We start from the raw sequence: 20,202 nt of genomic DNA, 5'->3' as shown, positions 1-20,202 counted from the left end.
TGGCGCTGGATGCCTGTGAAATCTGTCTGAGCACTTCGAGTGGCTCAACCATGGCTGTTTCACGGGGCATGAGCACAGATCAGTAACGTTAAGCTGTAGGTCTTGTTCCCTGCCAGAGGTAGTGAAATCCAGCAGATGTTCCAGATGTGCAGGGGAACAAGTCGCAGGAGGCAAAAGCCTGTGACTCTGGTCTCTCCTGGCTTTGCAGGGGCATCAAAATTTGTGTACTTGTGACTTGGGAGCAAGAAGTGGGGGTGAGCGGGGAGTCTCTCTGCTCTTGATGCATCTCAGCAGTCTGAGTTGCCTAAACTCCTCTTTGCCACCTCGTTGTCTCTGTGGGCCCCTTACCCAAGACTGGCAGCAGTGTTTTAGAAACACCCGTGTCTAGAAAGGAAGGATTGAGCTGAGTCTGTGACTAGCACCCCACCATCTTCTGTTTTCCCCAGTTCTTTTGCCTGTTCCATTTTTCGTGAGCAGCTCAATAGCTACACAGTCGGCTGTCTCTTGATTGAGAGGAATGGGAGCTGGAAGGCCGGAGAGCTTTGCCCTTTCTCTTCTCACAGACTAGAGCTTTGGGAAAATTTGGGTGAGATCACAGAATTGTAAGCTCTGCAAAGACAAAGAAAATGAAAACAAAAGAAACCCTTTGTTCAGTGCATACATGTTTATACTTGTCAGCTCAGCTAGATAAGGCATCTTTATATTTACTAGGGAGGAAAAATAACATCTGTTGGAAGCATTTTCCTCTGCTCAGTTGTTTGAGTCTGTGTTCCCACTTCACACTGCTGCCCATAGGAGCATCCAGATTTCTTTTCTGAAGAGATCTCTGGGAGTGGGTCAGCATTCATGCCCCGAGTGTCCTGCTGCCCCATGCAGTCACTGCTGCCTTCAGTTGGGGGTATGCAAGCAGGAGAGTCTGAAAGTGCTGCTTTCTGCTACTGTGGAAGGTGGCGTGCAAAGGTTGTGCACACCTCAAGCCAGTTTTCTGAGGTTTATTCTGGATATCATCCTTCACGTGTCTCTTCATGTCTTTGTATCTAGTTTCTTTTTTGCCACTGAAACAATCTGTTTTTTTTTTTTTTTGCTGAAAAATTTGAATATGGGCAGGTCCTCAGACTGACCAACAATGAGTTGCTGTCTTTGTCATACTATGCGAGTGTTTTCTTAATCTATGAGGTAACTAATGTGAATGAAATGGTTCTTTATTATCTTTAGAAAAAGCTATGTTAAAAACAATTTTAAAAACAATTTAAAGGAAAAGGCATGCATTACAAAATGTTAGTGGAGTCAAAGATACCACTGCTGAAATGCTGGTTTTCTGTCATCTTAATGCTCCTCCTGTTTCTGGGCAAGATATCCTGCTTTCCTACCCTTATTTCTCTTGTCCATAATTTCTCATATTGTGTAAGTGCTACTGAAGACATACTTTTTATTTAACTCCCCATTTTCCATATGGTTGTGCTGCAGAATTTGGGAAGAAAAGTTTGTCCACTTCTCTTTCTTCTGATGAGACAAAAAGAGAAAATAAGATGATGAAAAGCAAATTCCTTGCACTGGCACACTACACACATTCATCATTGCAGGAAACTAGGTCGACATTATTATTCATGACAGTATATTATGTTACAATAAAACTAAGCAGAGGGTAGCTCTGGAATTGGAAGGATGCCCGTCAGTTACATTCTGAAGCGAAAACTTTGCCTCTAAGATACTATTTAGCAGACAGAGCAGTGTTGGTTGGGATGGGAGAGGAGAGAATTTCTCTGCCAACAAAAATGGAGAAAAATCTCATTTTCTTTGGCTTTATGAAAAATAAAACTTACTACAAGTTTTCTGTAAGTTCTTTTGCTTTTAATTTGAAAAGCAAAGCCAGTTTGAAAGAAGGCCCATTTAGTTATTAGTTGGCCTCCTTTCAGAAGATTTGGAGCAGAACTTTGATACTCTTCAACTCAGTGCCTCTCTGACTTGAAGTTGACGTCCCTCACGGCAATGGCAGGAGATCTCACCTTCCTTCAATGCTGCTTCTCAGAGCTCTTACCCCCATTTCTGCTGTAAAAAAAAAAGAGATTGGTTATATCTGTGGACCATCTGATTCTTTCCTGCTTTACTCTTGCAGTGTGATGCTGTGCTGGTGACCTATGAAGTTCTACTTTGTACAGTGTGTAAAGTCCTTTTCCTCACCCTGAAGTGGTCTAGTGTCTTGGGGAAAGGGGAGCAGGTCTCTTTCAAAAACAAAAGTAAAAAGTCACCAAAATTAATTATGATCTCCAGTGTCCTTGGAAATCTGGGTAAAAAAAACCACCAACCAACCATTAGAGCAAACAAATAGATAAATAATAGATTAAACAACAACAACAAAGCTTTCCATTAGCTAGCTATCTCAGATTTCATCTGAAACACATTCCTGAAAGATTTTCTAGTGCTGTGGGTTTTGCTGTTTTGCTGCCTTGTTCAAGAAACAAATTTGAAATGAAATGAGGTTAAAATAAGAGTGGTTTTAAGCATGTCTGTGTTCCAGGGGAAGCATGCCTCTAAGTGTTTTTGATAAACTATATCTAAGCAAACAAAATAAGTAATTATTCTTATAAAAACTATGGAACCCGTCATCCTTGTGAAAAAGCTGATTAAAAAAGCAAGTCAAGCAATTCAGCAAATTTAAATTGGCTTTTGAACCTGCTTATCATTTTAAACAAACCTGGCATGGAAGAACAAATGTAGAAAGTACTTTCCCAAGTGTTATTTTTCCAAGTTAGTATTTCTTCCACATATCTTTTAACTTGCTGTTTAATTAGTGAGTCATCTTCACATAGAAAATGATGTGTGTGATTCTCATATAAAAAACATAAATTTCACATTTAAAACAAGCTGTGTCCCATTTAATGTTTTAAATTCTGAAACTTTTTCTTCCTCTTCTCCCATTCTTCCCAAATGAATTATCCACAGAATACTTCACCTTAGTAGTTTACTACTGAGGCAGAAATAAGAGCTGTTGTTTACATTACTCAGTAACAGGGTGCTTGTTTTTTTTTTTTTAAACTATTCCTTATTGCTCCTTGTTTCCATTTTGAACAAACTATCAAAGTACAGATTTCACATCGTGCTATCTACCTTAAGTTAACTGACCGATTTTAAAACCAATCCTCCCCCAACCTCCCAATTCTGGTGTTAATCAAAACTATGAATATGGATTAGGCCTGTGGAACAGCTCTTTTAGGGTTCCTCCTCATCTGTGGGAGCTTTGCTGTCCTTTTTGGGCTCCCAGAGTCGCCAGGGAACCTGCAGACTGGAAGAGGCAACTGCCAGCTACAGCCGTTAATCGCTTTACCATAGCTGTTGTCTTCTTAATACTCATTTTAAGGCAATATGCATCTCTGTGCACTCACACAGATGTAGTGTCAGTACTATTGCACTTTACTCTGTATTCCTAGTCTGATCATTTTTATTAGTAAAAGTTCCAATTCGTTAGAATTTCCTTTGAGGAGAAATAGTGTTATTATGATTGTGGTTATGTTATTATTATTCTGGTTAACATGGAATGAGACAAGATTTCTTTTTTAATAGGAAAGCAATTTTTGTATCTTGGGATAATAATTTAATATTTTCCTTACAGGAGAAAATACACAATAAATCTTTCCCATGACATTATCATGTAGGGATCAAATTTGCATTCTTTATTCAGTCAAAAATCAGTTGAAAGCTGGTATGAGTGGAAAGCAAGTGAAGACTTGCAACATCTGGTCTTTGGTTTTGGTGTGACCGCTTTCTTGGTATGGATTCAGCAATCACTTTCTTCATGTAGCCAGTACCCTACACCACTGGCCCTCTGCTTCTGTTTTGCTGGTGGTTTTAGTCTCTTCAGTGTGCATAGCACACCATAACAGCCCAGATTTTCCCTTATACATTCTGCTTGAGAAGTTGTTTTAAAAATGAAATTGATACTGTAAATCACCTAATTGGAGAAACTTCTAAAACCAGTTATTGTACTATATTGCAATTAATGTTGTTCTGCAGAAATCTGGAAAAAGGGGATGAAGTACTGTATGTTAATTTGCTCTTAGTGTTATGTAATAATTTTAAGACCAGAACATAAGTTGTTAAACTCTAATTCACATTGAATTTATGTGCTAAATGCTAACTGGATGTGAAGTAACTAAATTCTGTGATGGATGTGAACTTGGGAGAGGTTGTATTTGAAAACTGCTTGAATATAAACTGATTTGGATCTAGAAAAATGAAAATAATGGATTGATGTTTACTATGCTGTTTATTGACATCTGTAAGAAATTGCAGAAGGTAAATGGGGGTGAGCAATGTAAAAGGAATACCTATTGCTCAGCTAATTGGAATTGCATATGAAGTATATAATAGCAGGAGTGAAATGGAAAAAAAAAAAAAGAAGAGGCAAAAAGAGAAAATCTGCTGTTGTGCTTTATAGAGTTGGCTCCCTGGGTTTTGTGGGGAGTGTGGCTGTGCTGAGCATCCCATCCAACACGTCCAACATATCCCGTCCTCGCATGTACAGCAGGGCAGCAGAAAGGCTCCTGCTCGCTGTAGCAGATGGGATACATCCCAGAAAACAATCCTACAGGTGAGCGCCCTGACCTGCCCCTTCATCCATTGAGGGGACTGTACCTGGAAAGCTTTTCTGTGGGCACTCCAGGACTGGGAGCGGGAGTGGTAGGGTGAGCTGCGTCTGCCTTAGCAAGCAGCGCAGCATGACAGGAGTGAAGCAGTTGGTGTGTAGTCCCTGGCTGCTCCGCCATCCATGTTTTGAGTGGGGTTTACTGTGGATTAGCTCTGGTCTGGTTATGCGGACCAAAGGCCCATTAGTGGTTGAAACACAACGGTTGTGTCCTTGGGGTGCGGTTTAGTCTCATGTGAAAGGAATCCAGGGAGGTCACTCTGTCATGCAAACTAAAGAACGGCAAGATATTTGCTCAAGAAATACTCTCCTGATCTGAAATAAAACACCAGCATGTACACAGCAGAGTAGTAATATGCCATATTAAGAGATGTCGTTTTAAAAGAAGGTTGTGTCATTTTCCCAGATGATACACTGCGGTGGTCGAAATACAAAGTAATGGGTGCAGGATGCAGCCTAGGTAGTTTGAGTCAAAGTAACAGGAAGTGTAAGGGATTTATTTCTCAAAATCGACAGAGAGATGCTAAATGCTAAAGCAGAATTATCTGATACTGCTTCAGGTGAGAGAAATAATAATTTCTGTAAGAGGTGTGTTGTATGTAACTAGTTATTGGGTAGCCAATATAGAGGTAAGTGCTGATAATATCTCTCTGGTACTGTGGACCAAGTAAGAAAATGTTCTTTCCTACGCCACATGTGTTTTTGTAGTCAAAACTAATAGTCTGTTTCATAAAACCAAGGGTTCTATTTTGATTAAAAAGAAAAAAAAAAAGTAGGATTTCTGAGAAAACTTTTTTTTTTTGTTTGTTTGTTTGTTTGTTTGGGAGAAGATAGAAGTTTTCTACTGGGAAAAAGCAACTAGAAAGACTATTAATAATATATGAAGCTGCTGAAACCACATGTGCCACACACCACAGCTTTTATCAATTGCAGTTGTGTATATCTCAGCTAGTTAGTAGTACTGGTTAGTAACTGATTAGTAAGTACTAAGGGGATAAAGAAGAATATACAGCAGAGCAGTGTTCCCCAATCCATTGAAAGCAGACTGCAAAACCTCAAATGGTTTATATGGTACATATATATATCCTGAGAGAAAAACTCTAGCAGGACATGCCAGTGTCCTGATCCAGTTTGTTGAGAGTTTTTAAGGACTAGTCCAGCTGGGCTAAGTTGTTTGAGAAACAGAGTTGAGAAATGGCACCTGCAATGGAAAGGTTTAACAAAATGTTTCTTTCAGTTTCTGGAGTATTCTGTTTCATTTTGTATCATTATTTTTTGTCTCTTGAATATGTGAAAGTGTGTTATGGTTTTGTTGTTGGTATAGGAGGCCGTGCATTTACAGTGCATGCCAGACTTCTCCCTGAACAGCTACAGACCTCTGCTTTACTGGAAGATACGGCATGATATGGCTCAAAGTGAATGGTTGTGCAGCCTCTATGAATGGCTGAGAAACACTTATCCAATATTGTAAAATTGTAGAATAGTTTGGGTTGGAAGAGACCTTTGAAGGTCATCTAGTCCAACTCCCTGCCATGAGCAGCAGGGGCATCTTCAACTAGATCAAATTGCTCAGAGCCCCGTCCAACCTGCCTCTGAATGTCTCCAGGGATGGGGCATCTACCAACTCTCTAGGCAATCTGTTCCACTATTTTACCATCCTCATTGTAAAAAATTTCTTCCTCATGTCTAGTTTCAATCTCCGCTCTTTTAGTTTAAAACCGTTACCCCTTGTCCTGTTGCAACAGGACCTGCTAAAAAGTCTATCCCCATCTTTGTTATAGGCTCCTTTGAAGTACTGAAAGGTCGCAATAAGGTCTCCCCAGAACCTTCTTTTCTCCAGGCTGAACACCCCCAACTCTCAGTCTGTCCTCACAGCAGAGCTGTTCCAGCCCTCTGATCATTTTTCTGGCCTCCTCTGGCCCCTCTCCAACAGGTCGATGTATTTCCTGTGCTGAGGGCTCCAGAGCTGGACACAGGACTCCAGGTGGGGTCTCAGCAAAGCAGAATAGAGAGGCAGAATCATCTCCCTTGACCTGCTGGTCACGCTGATTTTGATGCAGCCCAAGGTACGATTTGCCTTCTGGGCTGTAAGCGCACGTTGCCAGCTCAGGTCCAATCTTTCATCCACCAGCACCCCCAGGTCCTTCTCTGCGGGGCTGCTCTCAATCCCTTCATCTTCAGCCTGTATTGATACTGGAGGATGCCCTGACCCAGGTGCAGGACCTTGTACTTTGCCTTGTTGAACCTCATGAGGTTTGCATGGGCTACTTCTCGAGCCTGTCATGGTCCTTCTGTATGGCATTCAGTCCCTCAGGCATGTCAGCTGCACCACTCAGCCCGGTGTCATCTGCAAACTTGCTGAGAGTGCACTCGATCCCACTGCCTATGTCACTGATGAAAATATTAAACAGTACTGGTCCCCTGAGCGACATCACTTGTTACCAGTCTCCATCCAGACATTTTGCCATTGACCACTACCCTCTTGGTGCAATGATCCAGCCAGTTCCTCATCCACCAGACAGTCCACCCATCAACTCCATACCTCTTCAATTTAGAGAGAAGGATGTTGTGGGGGACCGTGTCAGAGGCTTTACAGAAGTACAGATAGATGACATTCATAGCTCTTCCTTTGTCCACTGGTGTAGTTACTCCATCGTAGAAGGCCACTAGGTTGGTCAGGCTCATATGTTACTCTGTGTTTTTCCTATGCCTACCACTGTATTTCAGCAGCAAGACGACTTCACAATTCACAAAGGTAAACAGCCTGGCAGTGGATTATGAGTTCTCTCATTCATACTAAGTTCACAGTAAGCAGAGAGTTGTAACCAAACCAAACCAAATATGGAAACTGCCATATAAATGAAAACCTACCTGTCAAAGAAGACAACTTTCCTTTTCAAAAGTATGGTTTTCATTTAATCTTGTTAGATCTCATATTCTCATACTGTCATTCTTATGCTAGGATTTCATTGAGTGCATATGTGAGCATTATGTACATTGCAGCATTGTTCCTTATTAAATGTGAGTAGTAATTCTGGAAGTACATTATGCTTCATCTTTTTGAAGACTTTTAAAGCTGGTACTGTTAATGTGAAACAGAATCTTTGAAACAGATGGGAATAGTCAGGCACTCTGGAGCAAATATTTGGAACAAAAGCTTAATTACATGCATACCAAATTAAGGCATTCTTATAAACAGTTTTGGTATTTTTGACATGGTGGTAAAAAACAGAAAGCAAAGAGAAGCCAAATTAACTTAGCAACTGAAGTGTAGCGGTGGATTGATTCCGAAAGTCAACAGGTGAATGTTTTCCACAGTCCCAGCAGAGAGAAAGACTGAATTGAATAGCCAAATTCCTATTGATTTCTTTGGGAGCAGGATCAAGTCTTTAATTCGTGAAAAACTCCTGTTTTGATTTTAATGAGAGTTACGTGACTTAAATCTTGTTGAATGTTTTGGAAGCACTGGGTAAAGTTTAAATAAAAGAATAAGTTTTCTAAACTTTTAACAGCGTTATTCTTCTTAGCGCTGCTGTTACCTCAGGATATTTACTTTTGGCTGTTAGTGCAGCGTAGAAGTTGATACTATTGAGAATGGAACTGGCAAATCTTGAAACAGAATGTTTAGATCATAAACATTTTAAAATAAGACTCCATAAAAAAGATGTATATTTTTTTAATATGAAATGTTAGTTGTGTTCTTGGCAGACTTTTCTTCAGAGGAGTCATATGTGTTTCAAAGAGCATTTTGCTAGCCAGCTGAGGCCAAAAGATGATTTCAAACCAGTAGAGACCCAATTCCCTTTTCTCTTTTGCCTTTTTTCCTCTCCCTCTCTCTCTGTCTCTTCTGTAGGACTCTCTATATATCATACAACTGAAGCGTAGCCAATCATGGGGTGAAAAATTCATACCACTATTATACACAACAGTGGAAAGCATAGAAACACTGGCTAAAGATGTCAGACTAGTCTGTGCTTTAAGAAGTACTATTGAGATTTCTTTTCTTCAACACTCTTCAAATCTTCAGACTTCAAAAACTGTTGAATACGCTTTCAGAGCCAGCGGCATTGCATAAAGTATACGGAGAATTGCTTATGTCTGCCCTGCATTTACCTGTGGAGTCGCACAGTCAACTTTTTAGCAATGACTTGATTTATCAGTGCTGCGTGAAACCAGTTATACTCCAGGGGTGCGCAGAACCTGGTGGGTTTGGGGGATAACTCATAACAGAAGATGTTAATGGAATGGTTCTTTATTCATCTCGATGAAATATTGATGATTTATTGTGCTACACATGATTTTTGGTTTTCACTTTTGTTTGAAATAAATGTGTGATGATAGAATTTTTGTTGTCCTGCTTTAGAGATATCTTTAGAGGACTTCTTTTTATAAAATATGAACTTAGTGTTGACGAATGGTATTGCGTGTAGGTAGTTGTGCAGGCAGCAGTCTTGCCTCACCTCAGGCAAATACAGGTGCCATGGTAGAAGCTCCCTGTACTGATCAAGCAATGTACATTGTTCAGTTATTCCAGAACAGAATTTGACTCATTGTTTTCCATAATGTGAAGACAGAGTTTTATCCACCTCAGTTTTTAAACCTCTTATCACTGTGTACTCTGCTGGATATGGGCCTGAAGTCCCTGCCTGCTTTGGACTGAATTCAGACAATCAAAAGTGTTTTTGCATTTATCACTGGCTTTAACTTTAATAGACCTGAACAGAAAAGCTTTGTGTCAATTGCCCTAAACTATTAGTAGAAAAGGTTTTCAGAGTCTTTCGCTGAGAATATGTGTGTGACTGAAGTTTGAAGTGACTGACAGTGAGAAGACGAATGAAGAAGAGGTTCCAGAAAACTATAGTGAAGTTGCTTACTGACCAAGTTTGGACCTGGATGTGAACCTACCCCTTAGCCAACCCAAATCTTTCTTGCATGGACTGAAATGTCAGACTGTGGTTGATTTTAGAAGCAGATGCTTTAATGCAGTTTCTTTTCCTCTTTCTAAAAAACTAAGGAATTTATTTTCTCTAGGCCCATGTTAGCTTAATTCTTTGGCTGTCCAATTAAGAACTGTGCAGGGAGCCCTAGACAACATAGGCCTATAAGTAAATTAACTTTTTGGGGTTTATTAATTTCAGTTTTTATTTCCCAGTCTGTGATTGGTAAACCAGACAGATACTAGATAAAATTGTTCAGAAAAAATATATAATAGCTTTAGAAATTTACCACATTCTTCTCGGGCTAAACTGGAAAGTTTAGTCAATTGAGTAGAATTCTGTTGCTAGGTTTAAAAAACAAAACAAAAACCAAACCCACAAATCCAAAACTTTTTAGAAGTTAAGTCTTCAGATTCTTATCTAGATCTGCATTAAGTGTCTCAAATTCAAGGATGAAAAGCATCTACTAAGTCTTACTCGAATATTTAACATGTTGCATATTAAAAACAGGACATGTCATAGATTTCTGAGCTGATATCTTTAACAGAATGGAAAGGTAATAATGATAAGATATACATCTACAGAGATTTTTTCTGACTGATAATGTCATGTCACTACTTTTCCCTCAATAATTTGGCAAGTAGGACTTGGATTGTCAGTGGAAACTGTATAAGCCATGATTTTATTATGGTCTTTGTATAAGCATTCGCTGCACAATATGCATTTAATCCTGAAATTCTCCAGATTTAAAGCAAAGTTGCTTTCCTTCATGTCTTTCCTCTCTTTCTCACTTCTTTTCGACCACGTTGCTGCTTGTCTCTGATGTCACTAACAGGCAATCTGTTTGTTCCTAATTTACATTTCCCTTTAGGTGACTGGCTGCATCAGTAACAGCAGTTACTGTCACTTCTCTGATTTCAGTTTAAGTACAATGAAGTGCACGAACAGGACTGTAGTTTCTTACATTGCACTGCATTCTTACAGTCCTATTAAATTTCCCACAGGAGCATAAAAAGAGAGCAAAATATGACTCAGCTTCATGTCCTCCCACATATTTGCCTTGCAGACCTGCATGACTTGAGATATTTGTGCTTGTAGTAGTCTGTATTTATAATGACCACATAATGGTAGCAAGAAAGAGACTGTCAATAAGCAAAAAAACCTACCAGAAGCTAAAAACTGATGACCTAATGCTTCTGGTGTGGAGAGGGTATTTTTGAGAAAATCTAGTAAAAGTTGTATTACGTGCATCAGAAATACTGAGGACAATTCTTTGAATGGGTCTGTCCACTTGAGTTTGTGGGGCTGATTCCTTGATTATTTTGAGAAAGAGCTCATTGCAGCTGTTCGTATGAGTATGAAGGGTTAAACAATAAAGCAGAAATACATCTTTGTGCTTTTGCTTAAAAATAAAAGAGCTGGATTTCAGAAGGGGCTGTAAAGCTTTCAGCAAGAATCAGGCGAACATGAGAGTAAAATGAAAAGCTGAAATGTGGAGAGTGTGTGATGTGAGATGCCAGCTCAGCGCTTTCAGGAGTCATGTACAGATCACGTTGCTCTAGGAGGGGAGACCACCCTTGGAATCGCAGTGAACTGTAGCAGTGACCAGCTGCTTTGCAATGTAAAGGAGTTATATAGGCTGATACCTCCCCCAGTTATGTCACCTGCTGGTAGCCTCTCTTAACAGTTCTTCACTCTGGGGAAAACAGATGTTACTTACAAGTACTTCTGTATGGGTAGAAAAATCACCTTGCTATACAGATTCCAGCTGCACAGTGAAAACAAAATAGTAAGTGTTCATACAGTAAAGGTTCTTTACTGAGGGTGTTTGTTTTTTCTCCTCTTTGTATAGGTTCAACATGGGAGAAAACATTACGGCAGATTGGTTTTGAAAGGTAAGTCATCAATTTGTTTCTTTACCAGTGCAAAAAGAAAACTAAGAAAAACTGCATGTGCAAGTTTGCAGAATTATTTATTTTAGCTGATCAAACATACCTATGACCTCAAATTTAGAGAGGAGGTTATGCAGTGTCATGCACGTATATGTTCAACTTTTCCTTTTATGTTCTTTTCTCTTTCCCCGGTCAGTCTGAAGCAACATATTTACCACATGAACTTGGCTCATAATGTTTTTTGCTGGTGACTATATAGCATAATATTGAAAAAGGTGACACACTATTTGGGCAGAAGTCCTGCTTATGAATGAAAATATTTCTCTCACTCACGTTATTTTTTACATGAAACTTCTAACCTGTGCCATATTAGTTGACGAAAGTAAATGAAGTTGAAAAATGACCAAAGCTGTCAGAGAGCTATTTAGCATCAGAGGAAAATGCAGAATTCAGCATTTCTCAAGTGTAAGAACTTCTTGCAGCCAAACTTAACCACAAGGTCATCATACCAGAAACATACGTCTCTCTTGGAAGTTAAACTAGGCCAAGCCCAGTAAAGAGTGATCTGGTGTTGAGATTCAAATGCTCAGTCTCATGTTTATTCTTCTACAAATGGTAAGCAGAAGAATATGCTCTACACTTGGATAAAGTTTTGCTGTTTTCCCTTGATAGAGTGGTTTGCAGTTGTACACCAGTGTGCTTGGGCTGGTGTTGACTGGTCAAGAAGGATTACTCTTCATGTTACGTAAGTGTATGCTGTGCCTGCTGCCTGGGGCATCTCAGCAAGCCCTACAGACAATCAGGCTTTCTGAAGTTAATATAATGAATACCCATATTAATCATGTGAAACAGAAAACTAATAACTTGCTTCCTTTCTCACAAACAGAAAGCAAGCTGCATTTTTCTTCTGATCTTTAACTTGCATAAAGTTTAGGTCACAACGAAACATAATTTTCTGTTACAAGACTGATGCTTAAGTTTGATTACCCTAACTCCTACCTGTAATTAACATTCTCAGATCTCAGCAGCAATACATGAAAAGGTTTCTTCTATATCATCTTTTTGTAGAAGGAGTCTGCTTGAATACCACCACTTGAAGAAATATATTTCTGGATAGTTGACTTTGTTTGATCTCCACCTAGAAATGTGGCATCCAGTGGAAAGGATTAGGCTACCTCTAATAGTTTTCAGGTCTTCAGGAGTTGTACCGCAGACTTACATGCTCTGAAAGGTGGTCAGCCATCTGTCTATAAGAACATCTGTTTGAAGTGTCTAAGGAGATTACTAATGATTAGTAATTATCTTTCTTTAAAAGATGATTTTGAAAGCATCTGTGTTATGATCCAGAGAGAGTATACACAGCCTCAGCCTGGTTTACTTGTTCAGCTAAATATGTTAATTTCCCTGTTAGACATTACATTTGCAAAAACCGAAAGACAGTACTCTTTTCAAGATAGTAGACATAGAAGTGCATAGGAAGATTGTGTTTTATTATTATTCTCACAGCCATAAATATTGCTGTAAATGTTGGTACATATTATTTTTGTTCTTCAAAGGAAACATGGAAAAGCAAATCACTTTTCAAGGTGACAGTAATCTGTCTTGGTGAAATTTAGCTTTTCTGCTTTTATAGCTTTACAGACTCGGGTTAGTTAAAGAGTAAAATGTTACAGAACAATAAAACCACTTTTCCTCCACCAAAAAATATAGAGAGGTCAAATTCACTTCTATTGTAAATATCTTGATACCAGTAGAATTATTCCTGTAAAAACTTTGCAAATATTTTTGAACAGGAAAAAAAAAAAAAAACAACCTACAAAAATAACCATTTTGTTGCGATATATTTTTTATCACAACTTCAAAGTCCAGACTGATATGGAATACTTACCATTTTGTAGCTGTACAAAAAAGACCTCAGGAAACATGGGCATTTTCATTTCACAGCTTCCCACCAGTAAGAAATATTTAAAGACTTCAATCAGATCACTAAATAAAAATATGTCTTTCCTGCTGCTCCATGAGCTAAAAATGCCCTAGTAATATAAGCAACCTGAACAGAAAATTCCAGTCTTTCATAGTGTGAATATTTAATAATCCTGGATGACTTTCTAATAAAAATTAATTTTAAAATGTCTCTGTCTCAAATTTTTAATATTAGCAATATTAACAAGTTTTAAAAAATATTTTAACAAGCATAAAGTGAAACGTACTACTTAATCTTTAGTTTCTGTTAAACCTGTATGTAGATAGCATAAGGCACAATATTAATTGACTGAAAGGAAAACTGTGATTCCATTTTGTTACAGGATCAGAGTAGGGACTGTGATTCATAAACATCTACAACTTCAGAAGGTGCAGTGCTTAATCAAGAATCAGACTAGAAATACCTTAATGGTGACACCTTACTGGTTGTTGTCTGTTTAGAGAGAGAGTTTTTTTAACAGCACTGCAAAAAAGTTGGATCTTAGAGTTACACACTCTCAGTTGCTAAGTTTAATAGCATTGAGGGGGTTCTTTTTAATAGGTTGTGCTTTTTTCTCAAGTTACATCTAATTTGATTTCTTGATGAGCATTTCACTCAACATGATATCATAAATGTCTGAAGGGCACTACAATGAAGTATTGACTCATCACCCCATTCTTCTCTTAAGATTATGTATTAGCACCTGCTGGTGCTGTTTGTCTCCATCAGAATGGAAAAAACTAGTTTTGAGAAGTGCTAGAATGAACTGATACCTCAGGCCTATGGTTTGAAACTGCCAACAGGAAAGGGTAATTTTTTTTTTTAAAATCTGAGTTTATTAGAAGTTCTATTTGTGGTGTATTAGCAAGCAATTTCCAACAACAAGGAGAACTCACAATACCTGTGTAAGTGCAATGTATGTACCAAATGAAACAGAGAGAATTCTTAATAGACTGAATTACAGTGGAGAAGCCTGTCTGAGAGGAGGCAAATATGTAGAAGAGATCCTTGTGCAGGTCCCACTAGTACCATTCTAGTTTGAAAAGAAGAAAGACTTTCACATGGCACTTCTACACCCTGAGAGACTGTCAGACTGGAGTAACTTTAATTGACACAGCACGTTAGCATGGCTGGGGTGAAGATTTGAGTGTACTTGGCTCACTGTAATCATAGAAGCAAATGTGTTCTCATATCAGCTTTTTCAGAGAACAGGCAAAGAGAAAACAATAAAAATAAAGTTCTTTAGACAGTAGAATGATTAAGATTTAAGGTTTTTTTAAATAATAATATTTATCATCTTGCCTGTATTTTTAACACAAGTTTTTGCATGACGTGAATGTATCAGCAATAACAAGTTGTTTAACTAAAAGTTCCGTGAGTAACGTATATATGAAGTCCAGTTTTAATTCCTTTATAGCAATACTAAATTAAGTAAATATAGCAATATTTACTTAATATCGTATGTGATTGCTTAAGAACAGTATTTCTTGTGCCTTAAGGAATAGTTTCCAAAGTAAACAACAGGGTACACATTGATATATGTAATACTTCAATGCAGGAAGTGCACTTGCAGTCACAGAAGTAGAAATCCCAGGTCTACAGGTGTTTCAAGCCTAAGAGATCATTCTGGAGATCTATCTCTACGGTCTTTCCCTAGTCTTATTCTCTTCAGCAGGCATCCCTTTGCTTAAAAACTGGAAAATTCATATAAAGTGTTCCTTTTAACTGACTGTTTTAGAGTGGATTGAGGGACAGAAGGAGATGTGGACACCCAGTTTACTTTGCAGAAAATGAAGCCCAGATAGTATACAGGTTGTGTCATCACTGCTTTATGGTTACATGATGTTTATTCTGCAATAGTGAAGTGTTTACATTACTGTTGTCTTCATATCCTGAAAAACATAGAGGCATCAATGGATCGGACTGTGAGGCTTTTATGTAAGCACTTCTTGTGAGCTGAGGATGCTGCTTTTCAGTGTGAGAGAAATTAAAAATGCTGGAGCTTGAATAAAGTAGCTTTACATGCAGGAAATGACTGGGGTTAAGAGCTTTTCAGTTAAATAGAGTACAGGTGGGTTTGAGAGAAGTAAATGAAAGCCTTTATGGTATTAATTGCGTTTTTTCTGAGACGTTACAAGTAAGCTAATTCTAACATATAATACTATCATAGTCATCACCTTTGTCCAAGATGATCTCGACTGCAGTCCCTGACTGCATTATCTACAGAAAGTTTTGGAGAAATCTGGAGAACTATGAAAAATGTTGACTTGTATTATGCTGTCCTACAAGAAACATGCTTTAAACTGCTTAGTATGTGGGATACCTGCATGTCAAGCAAACTTTCACCTTTCATGGTTTCTTTAATAATCGTTAATAAGCCAAGCAAGTAGATTTGTCAATAAATAGGATGATTTTTTTTGCCACTGTTAACTTGGGGATTATTTTTCATTATTGGTGCATGTTTAGATGACACCCACATATTCATGAAAATGTCTGGAAAGCAGTCAGCCCTGTTCTGCTTTGTTACATATGTGACTAACAACCTGTTTCAGAAGGTGGTGTTCATCTCACTGGTCGAGATTTTCTTCAGTCACATGTGGGATGGAGTGGAAATTGCTCACTCAGACTCTTTAGTGAAATAGTTATGAACAAGTAAGAGTGACTGTGCTTGTTTCCTGGCTACTCTGGCAATTAAAAAGAGCTCTTAATGCACAGAGCTTGTTAAAATTCAAAAGCAAGGAGGATCAGGTCAGTCACTGAGCTGGTCTTCTCCTGTCATGATGTCTGTAGGATCTTTCCAGCTCACAGCTGGGATGAGGCTTGCAGCGCAGAGCCTAGAAAGACCCACAGCCAGTGTTGGGGAAACTGCCACTACCACATTGCAGAAAATTAGAAGCAAAAGGACTATTTTAAAAATCTAAATTTCTCTAATTTGAGCTACCAGATGATGGAGTTTATGTTCTTGTCTAGTAGATGCAATAGTGGTTACAGAAAAGTCTTCTGTTGTTATGTATTTGTTGACCTAGAAAAGATCTAATAATTTTAAAACTTTCAATGAACTCTGCTGGACTTCTCAAAACTCACTGTCCTGTGCGGTTTCCAGACTTCTAGTCTTCCTTGTACTACTCTTTTCGGAGTTGTAATTTATAATGAAATTAGTAACTATTCAGCTACTAACAACACATCTATTTGTTTGTTCCCATGGTGTTTCTGTCATGTGTGTAATGCTTTACATTATGGTTCCACAAAACAGACTTAAGAATGATTTAATAGCTGTTATTATATGTTAAGTAAATATCATTTTAAAAAATATATATTTGAAGAATAACAGATGTGTGGTTATTACACTTTTGGCAACATTCAATAAGTATGTTTTTCATAATAAATAGCTGTTTCAGTGACACAGAGAAAGGAGCTTTTGAGCACCAGTTTCTTAGTAAAATGTAATTATCTGTATAAAAACCTGAGCTTTCCATACTGAAGATGTAACTTCTCTTTGGTTGATAGCTTCAAAATGATTCTGAAATAGTAGTTATTTTTTGTGGTATGCAAAAATTTCTTAATTTGAAGTTACATATTTATATATGCAGAAGTATCTGAACTCTGCTCTACGTAATGCTAATATGATACACCTGCACCATTTGTACAGCAGCAACATCTATTTGAAAAGTGCAAAACACAGCATCCTGGATTCTGGCAAAAGTGATGCTGAGGGTGATAAACAGAGAAAGCTCCTCCTGTTAGTAACATACTGTGTATTAACTTGTGGGCTTGTTACTTTTTTTTTTTTTTTTTTTTTAAATCCGATTTTGCTTCTGAAGGATGAAATGGTAGTTGGGGATTGCTAACTCTCACACCTCAAGGAAAAGGAAGGAAAAGGAGGTAGGGTCAGGGAAGGGAGTAAGACTGTCAAGGAAAGAGGTAAAGATGAAAAGATTGCTGTCTCAGGTTGGACCCCGGATAAGCAGATTGGCACCTATTAAGATATATTCCAGATCTTCTGTGTATTTCATTAGCTACTTCCAGCCACAAGATGACAAAGAGGACAATCTGCATTGTTTTTGTCTGAAGGAAACCAAACACAGCAGCCCCACATGGAGAGGCACGGAGACGCATCTTTCCCAGCAGACGCTGGGAGCAAGTTCGCTGTCATCACTGAGAGGTGCATTTTTGTTCCTACGTTGGACTCCGAGAGTAGACGGATGTCTGCTTTTGCAGCTGCTCCACACATGCCCTCGCTCAGTCTAGCCAAGAATATTGTGTATATCTTCCCTATCCCTTGCAGGGACTGAGAACTCAATTTCCGAAACCACTCATGACAGGCAGTGAACACTGGAATCCAGATGCATCTGAGGCACTTCCCAAGCACCTCCTGCTAGGTCTAGGTTGCTAATTAGGAGCCCACTGACTATCTGTTTTCCCTCTTTTCCCCCATGCTTAGATTGCTTGTAACTTGCTGGCATATTGGTGCTTGGCCACAGTTTCTCTATGTGACATGAGAAGAATAAACAGAAAGAAGAGAATACCACTGGATTCTATAAATATTTATTATGCACAATTCTGGCTTGGAAGTCTGCATACCATATGGTTTTCTATAGTGGCATCCCTCACTCCTCCCCACACTCCTTGGTGATTTAGTAAAAAGAATAAATATATGTTTGAAATATGAAGTCTGATCCTGATAACATGTGCCATAATTTCTTCACATGCAGCTGAATCCTATATCCCTTTCTTGGGAAAGGCTCCCATTTACATTATTTTGTGAGTATTGTCTCAGCGAGAGGCTGAAAGAGGCTGCAGGGTCCCATCCTCGAGAGGTTATTTTAAAAGAAACAGTGCAATCTGAATGTTTTGGTTTTTTTGTGTGTTGTTTGTTTTCATTGTTTTTGTGTGTTTGTTTTTGTTTTGTTTTGGTTTTGATAATAAACAATTTGAGTATAAGATGATGAGGAGAAATGACTACAGTGATGCACCTGGAAGGATGTGGGGAGAACCTTGCCAGTCACCTCTTTCACCATTTTGGAAAAAAATAGCTATAGTAGCCTATGTGACTGTTTGTGTCTCATGTCTCACAAAGCACTTAGGCAAGTACTTAAGTTTTGAGCACCCAAGTGCTCCTCCTGACTTCAACAGGGTTCTCCTTTACAGCTTTACTGTCCTTTTATTGCTGCATATCAGAGAAATTAGATTAATTGATGTTCTGTTATCCTTTCCATTGCTGTGCCCACTCAGGCCTCACATATGACAAGGATTAATTTGCTTTAATTTAGTTTTCAAAGCTTCCCTGCTTTTGTTACTTTTTGGTGTCCAGGACTGGGAATATGTGCATGTGTGTGCTGAAGTATTCATGTTGTTTATAGTGTGGGAAATGGGGAAGAAATGTGTTTTCAGTTTCATTTGATATATACTGCATGCCTGAGGTTCTGTTTTAAAGTGAGTTTTCTTCCCTGCTCTGACAAAAAGTGAGGCTTTGAAATAAAAGTCTGAGTTACAGAGAAAGCCAGCATAAAAATTGGGTTATATTTGCAGAGAACAAAATCTTTGTTCAAAAAGATATGAAAAAACTGAGGGATTTTTTTTCCCTAATACCATGTTAGCTGAAGTGTTGTAGTCAGTATTAAATACTGAAATAGAAACAAATTAAACCTGGTTTTAGACCACTGTAACTTTGTGGATTTCATTGCAATGTCCACTTTTATTCTAGTATTGCTGAAAGCAATGTGTAATCAGTCCAGTGTGCTCAGACATGAGTGACCGTGAACAAAGCTTTCTTTGGTGGCCTCTTAACAAACAATACCCTGCGTTGGATGAGCAGTAGTGGCCTCTGAAGTAACCTAATCCTGTTGCTCCCACTGAGAAGGAAATTATTTTGGGATGGCCACCCTCACTCCTACAGCAAGTATCATCTGAAATGACATCAGAACTAATAAGTCCCCTGTTTTGGACTATTATCCCATTCACCACTTGTGTTTCACACTGCCCTAAAAGCCGTGGCCTATGAAGAATTTCTGCTTTTAACTCCAGCCCTGGATGTATCCTTAAAGCCGGGCAGCCCCTCCAGGATGGTTTGGCCGTTGGCATGGCAGTAACATCTACTTTAGGGGGGTTCTGTATGTGGGAAAGGGGGGGTTCTGTATGTCTTAAAGTCACCCTTTTTGATGTGTTTGGTTGTTTTTTTTTTTTCCCCACCAATGTAGGGAAGTTTATACCAGCACTTTGAGCAAGTACCGTATTCTCCAGGGACAAATACAGCATCCCTCACAGCTAACTCCCAAGACTCCTGCAATCTTCTGCTTATTCCAAGTTATGAATTGTATTATACTGTTTCATTTACCAGTCGTTGTAGATCTTCTTAACCTACTTTTTAAACTTAAACTAACTTTTAAACTTAAGCTGGTTATAAGAAAAGCTGACATTTGATTAAGTGATTTGCATGAGCTTTGCAAGGTACTATCCTACCTTTTGCAAACTGAACACATTTCTTCTTCACAATCATGCCATAGAATGTCTTTGAAATATATTGCTGGTGATGGCTTTGTTGCCTTTGTGCTGCACACCTGTGAGATGGTAAAGAGAGATTCACCAGGTGAGAATTTTCTTTTTAGAAGCTTTTCAGGAGATGGTCACCATATGGCTAAAAACACTTAGACTAGTAATTCCTTACTTACTGGATTTTTTTCAAAGCTTTCCTTATTTCAAAAAGTGATAAAACTATCTATCATGAAATATGTAACATCCCCTAAAATAAGTTCATTTGTTTTGAGCAGA

General features: G+C 38.5%; 1 protein-coding gene across 6 annotated transcripts in view; it reads left to right on the top strand.

Annotated features, from left to right (window-relative positions):
- Positions 1-20,202, top strand: part of PIEZO2 (piezo type mechanosensitive ion channel component 2) — a 308,441-nt gene that overhangs the window by 129,019 nt on the left and 159,220 nt on the right. For 5 of the 6 annotated variants that reach the window (XM_082043956.1, XM_082043957.1, XM_082043955.1 and 2 more), the window contains exon 1: positions 11,425-11,474. Coding sequence is in view for 1 of the 6 variants with exons in the window: in XM_082043960.1 (XP_081900086.1) it covers positions 11,432-11,474 (43 nt within the window). In the remaining 5 variants the exon portion in view is untranslated. Of the gene's footprint in view, positions 1-11,424; positions 11,475-20,202 lie in introns of those variants that run through there. The other variant, XM_082043960.1, reaches the window with a different exon arrangement.

This window comes from Streptopelia decaocto (assembly GCF_964273445.1).
Source record: "Streptopelia decaocto genome assembly, chromosome: 2".
Classification (NCBI taxonomy): Eukaryota; Metazoa; Chordata; class Aves; order Columbiformes; family Columbidae; genus Streptopelia; species Streptopelia decaocto.
This window is presented reverse-complemented; position numbering and strand designations above follow the sequence as displayed.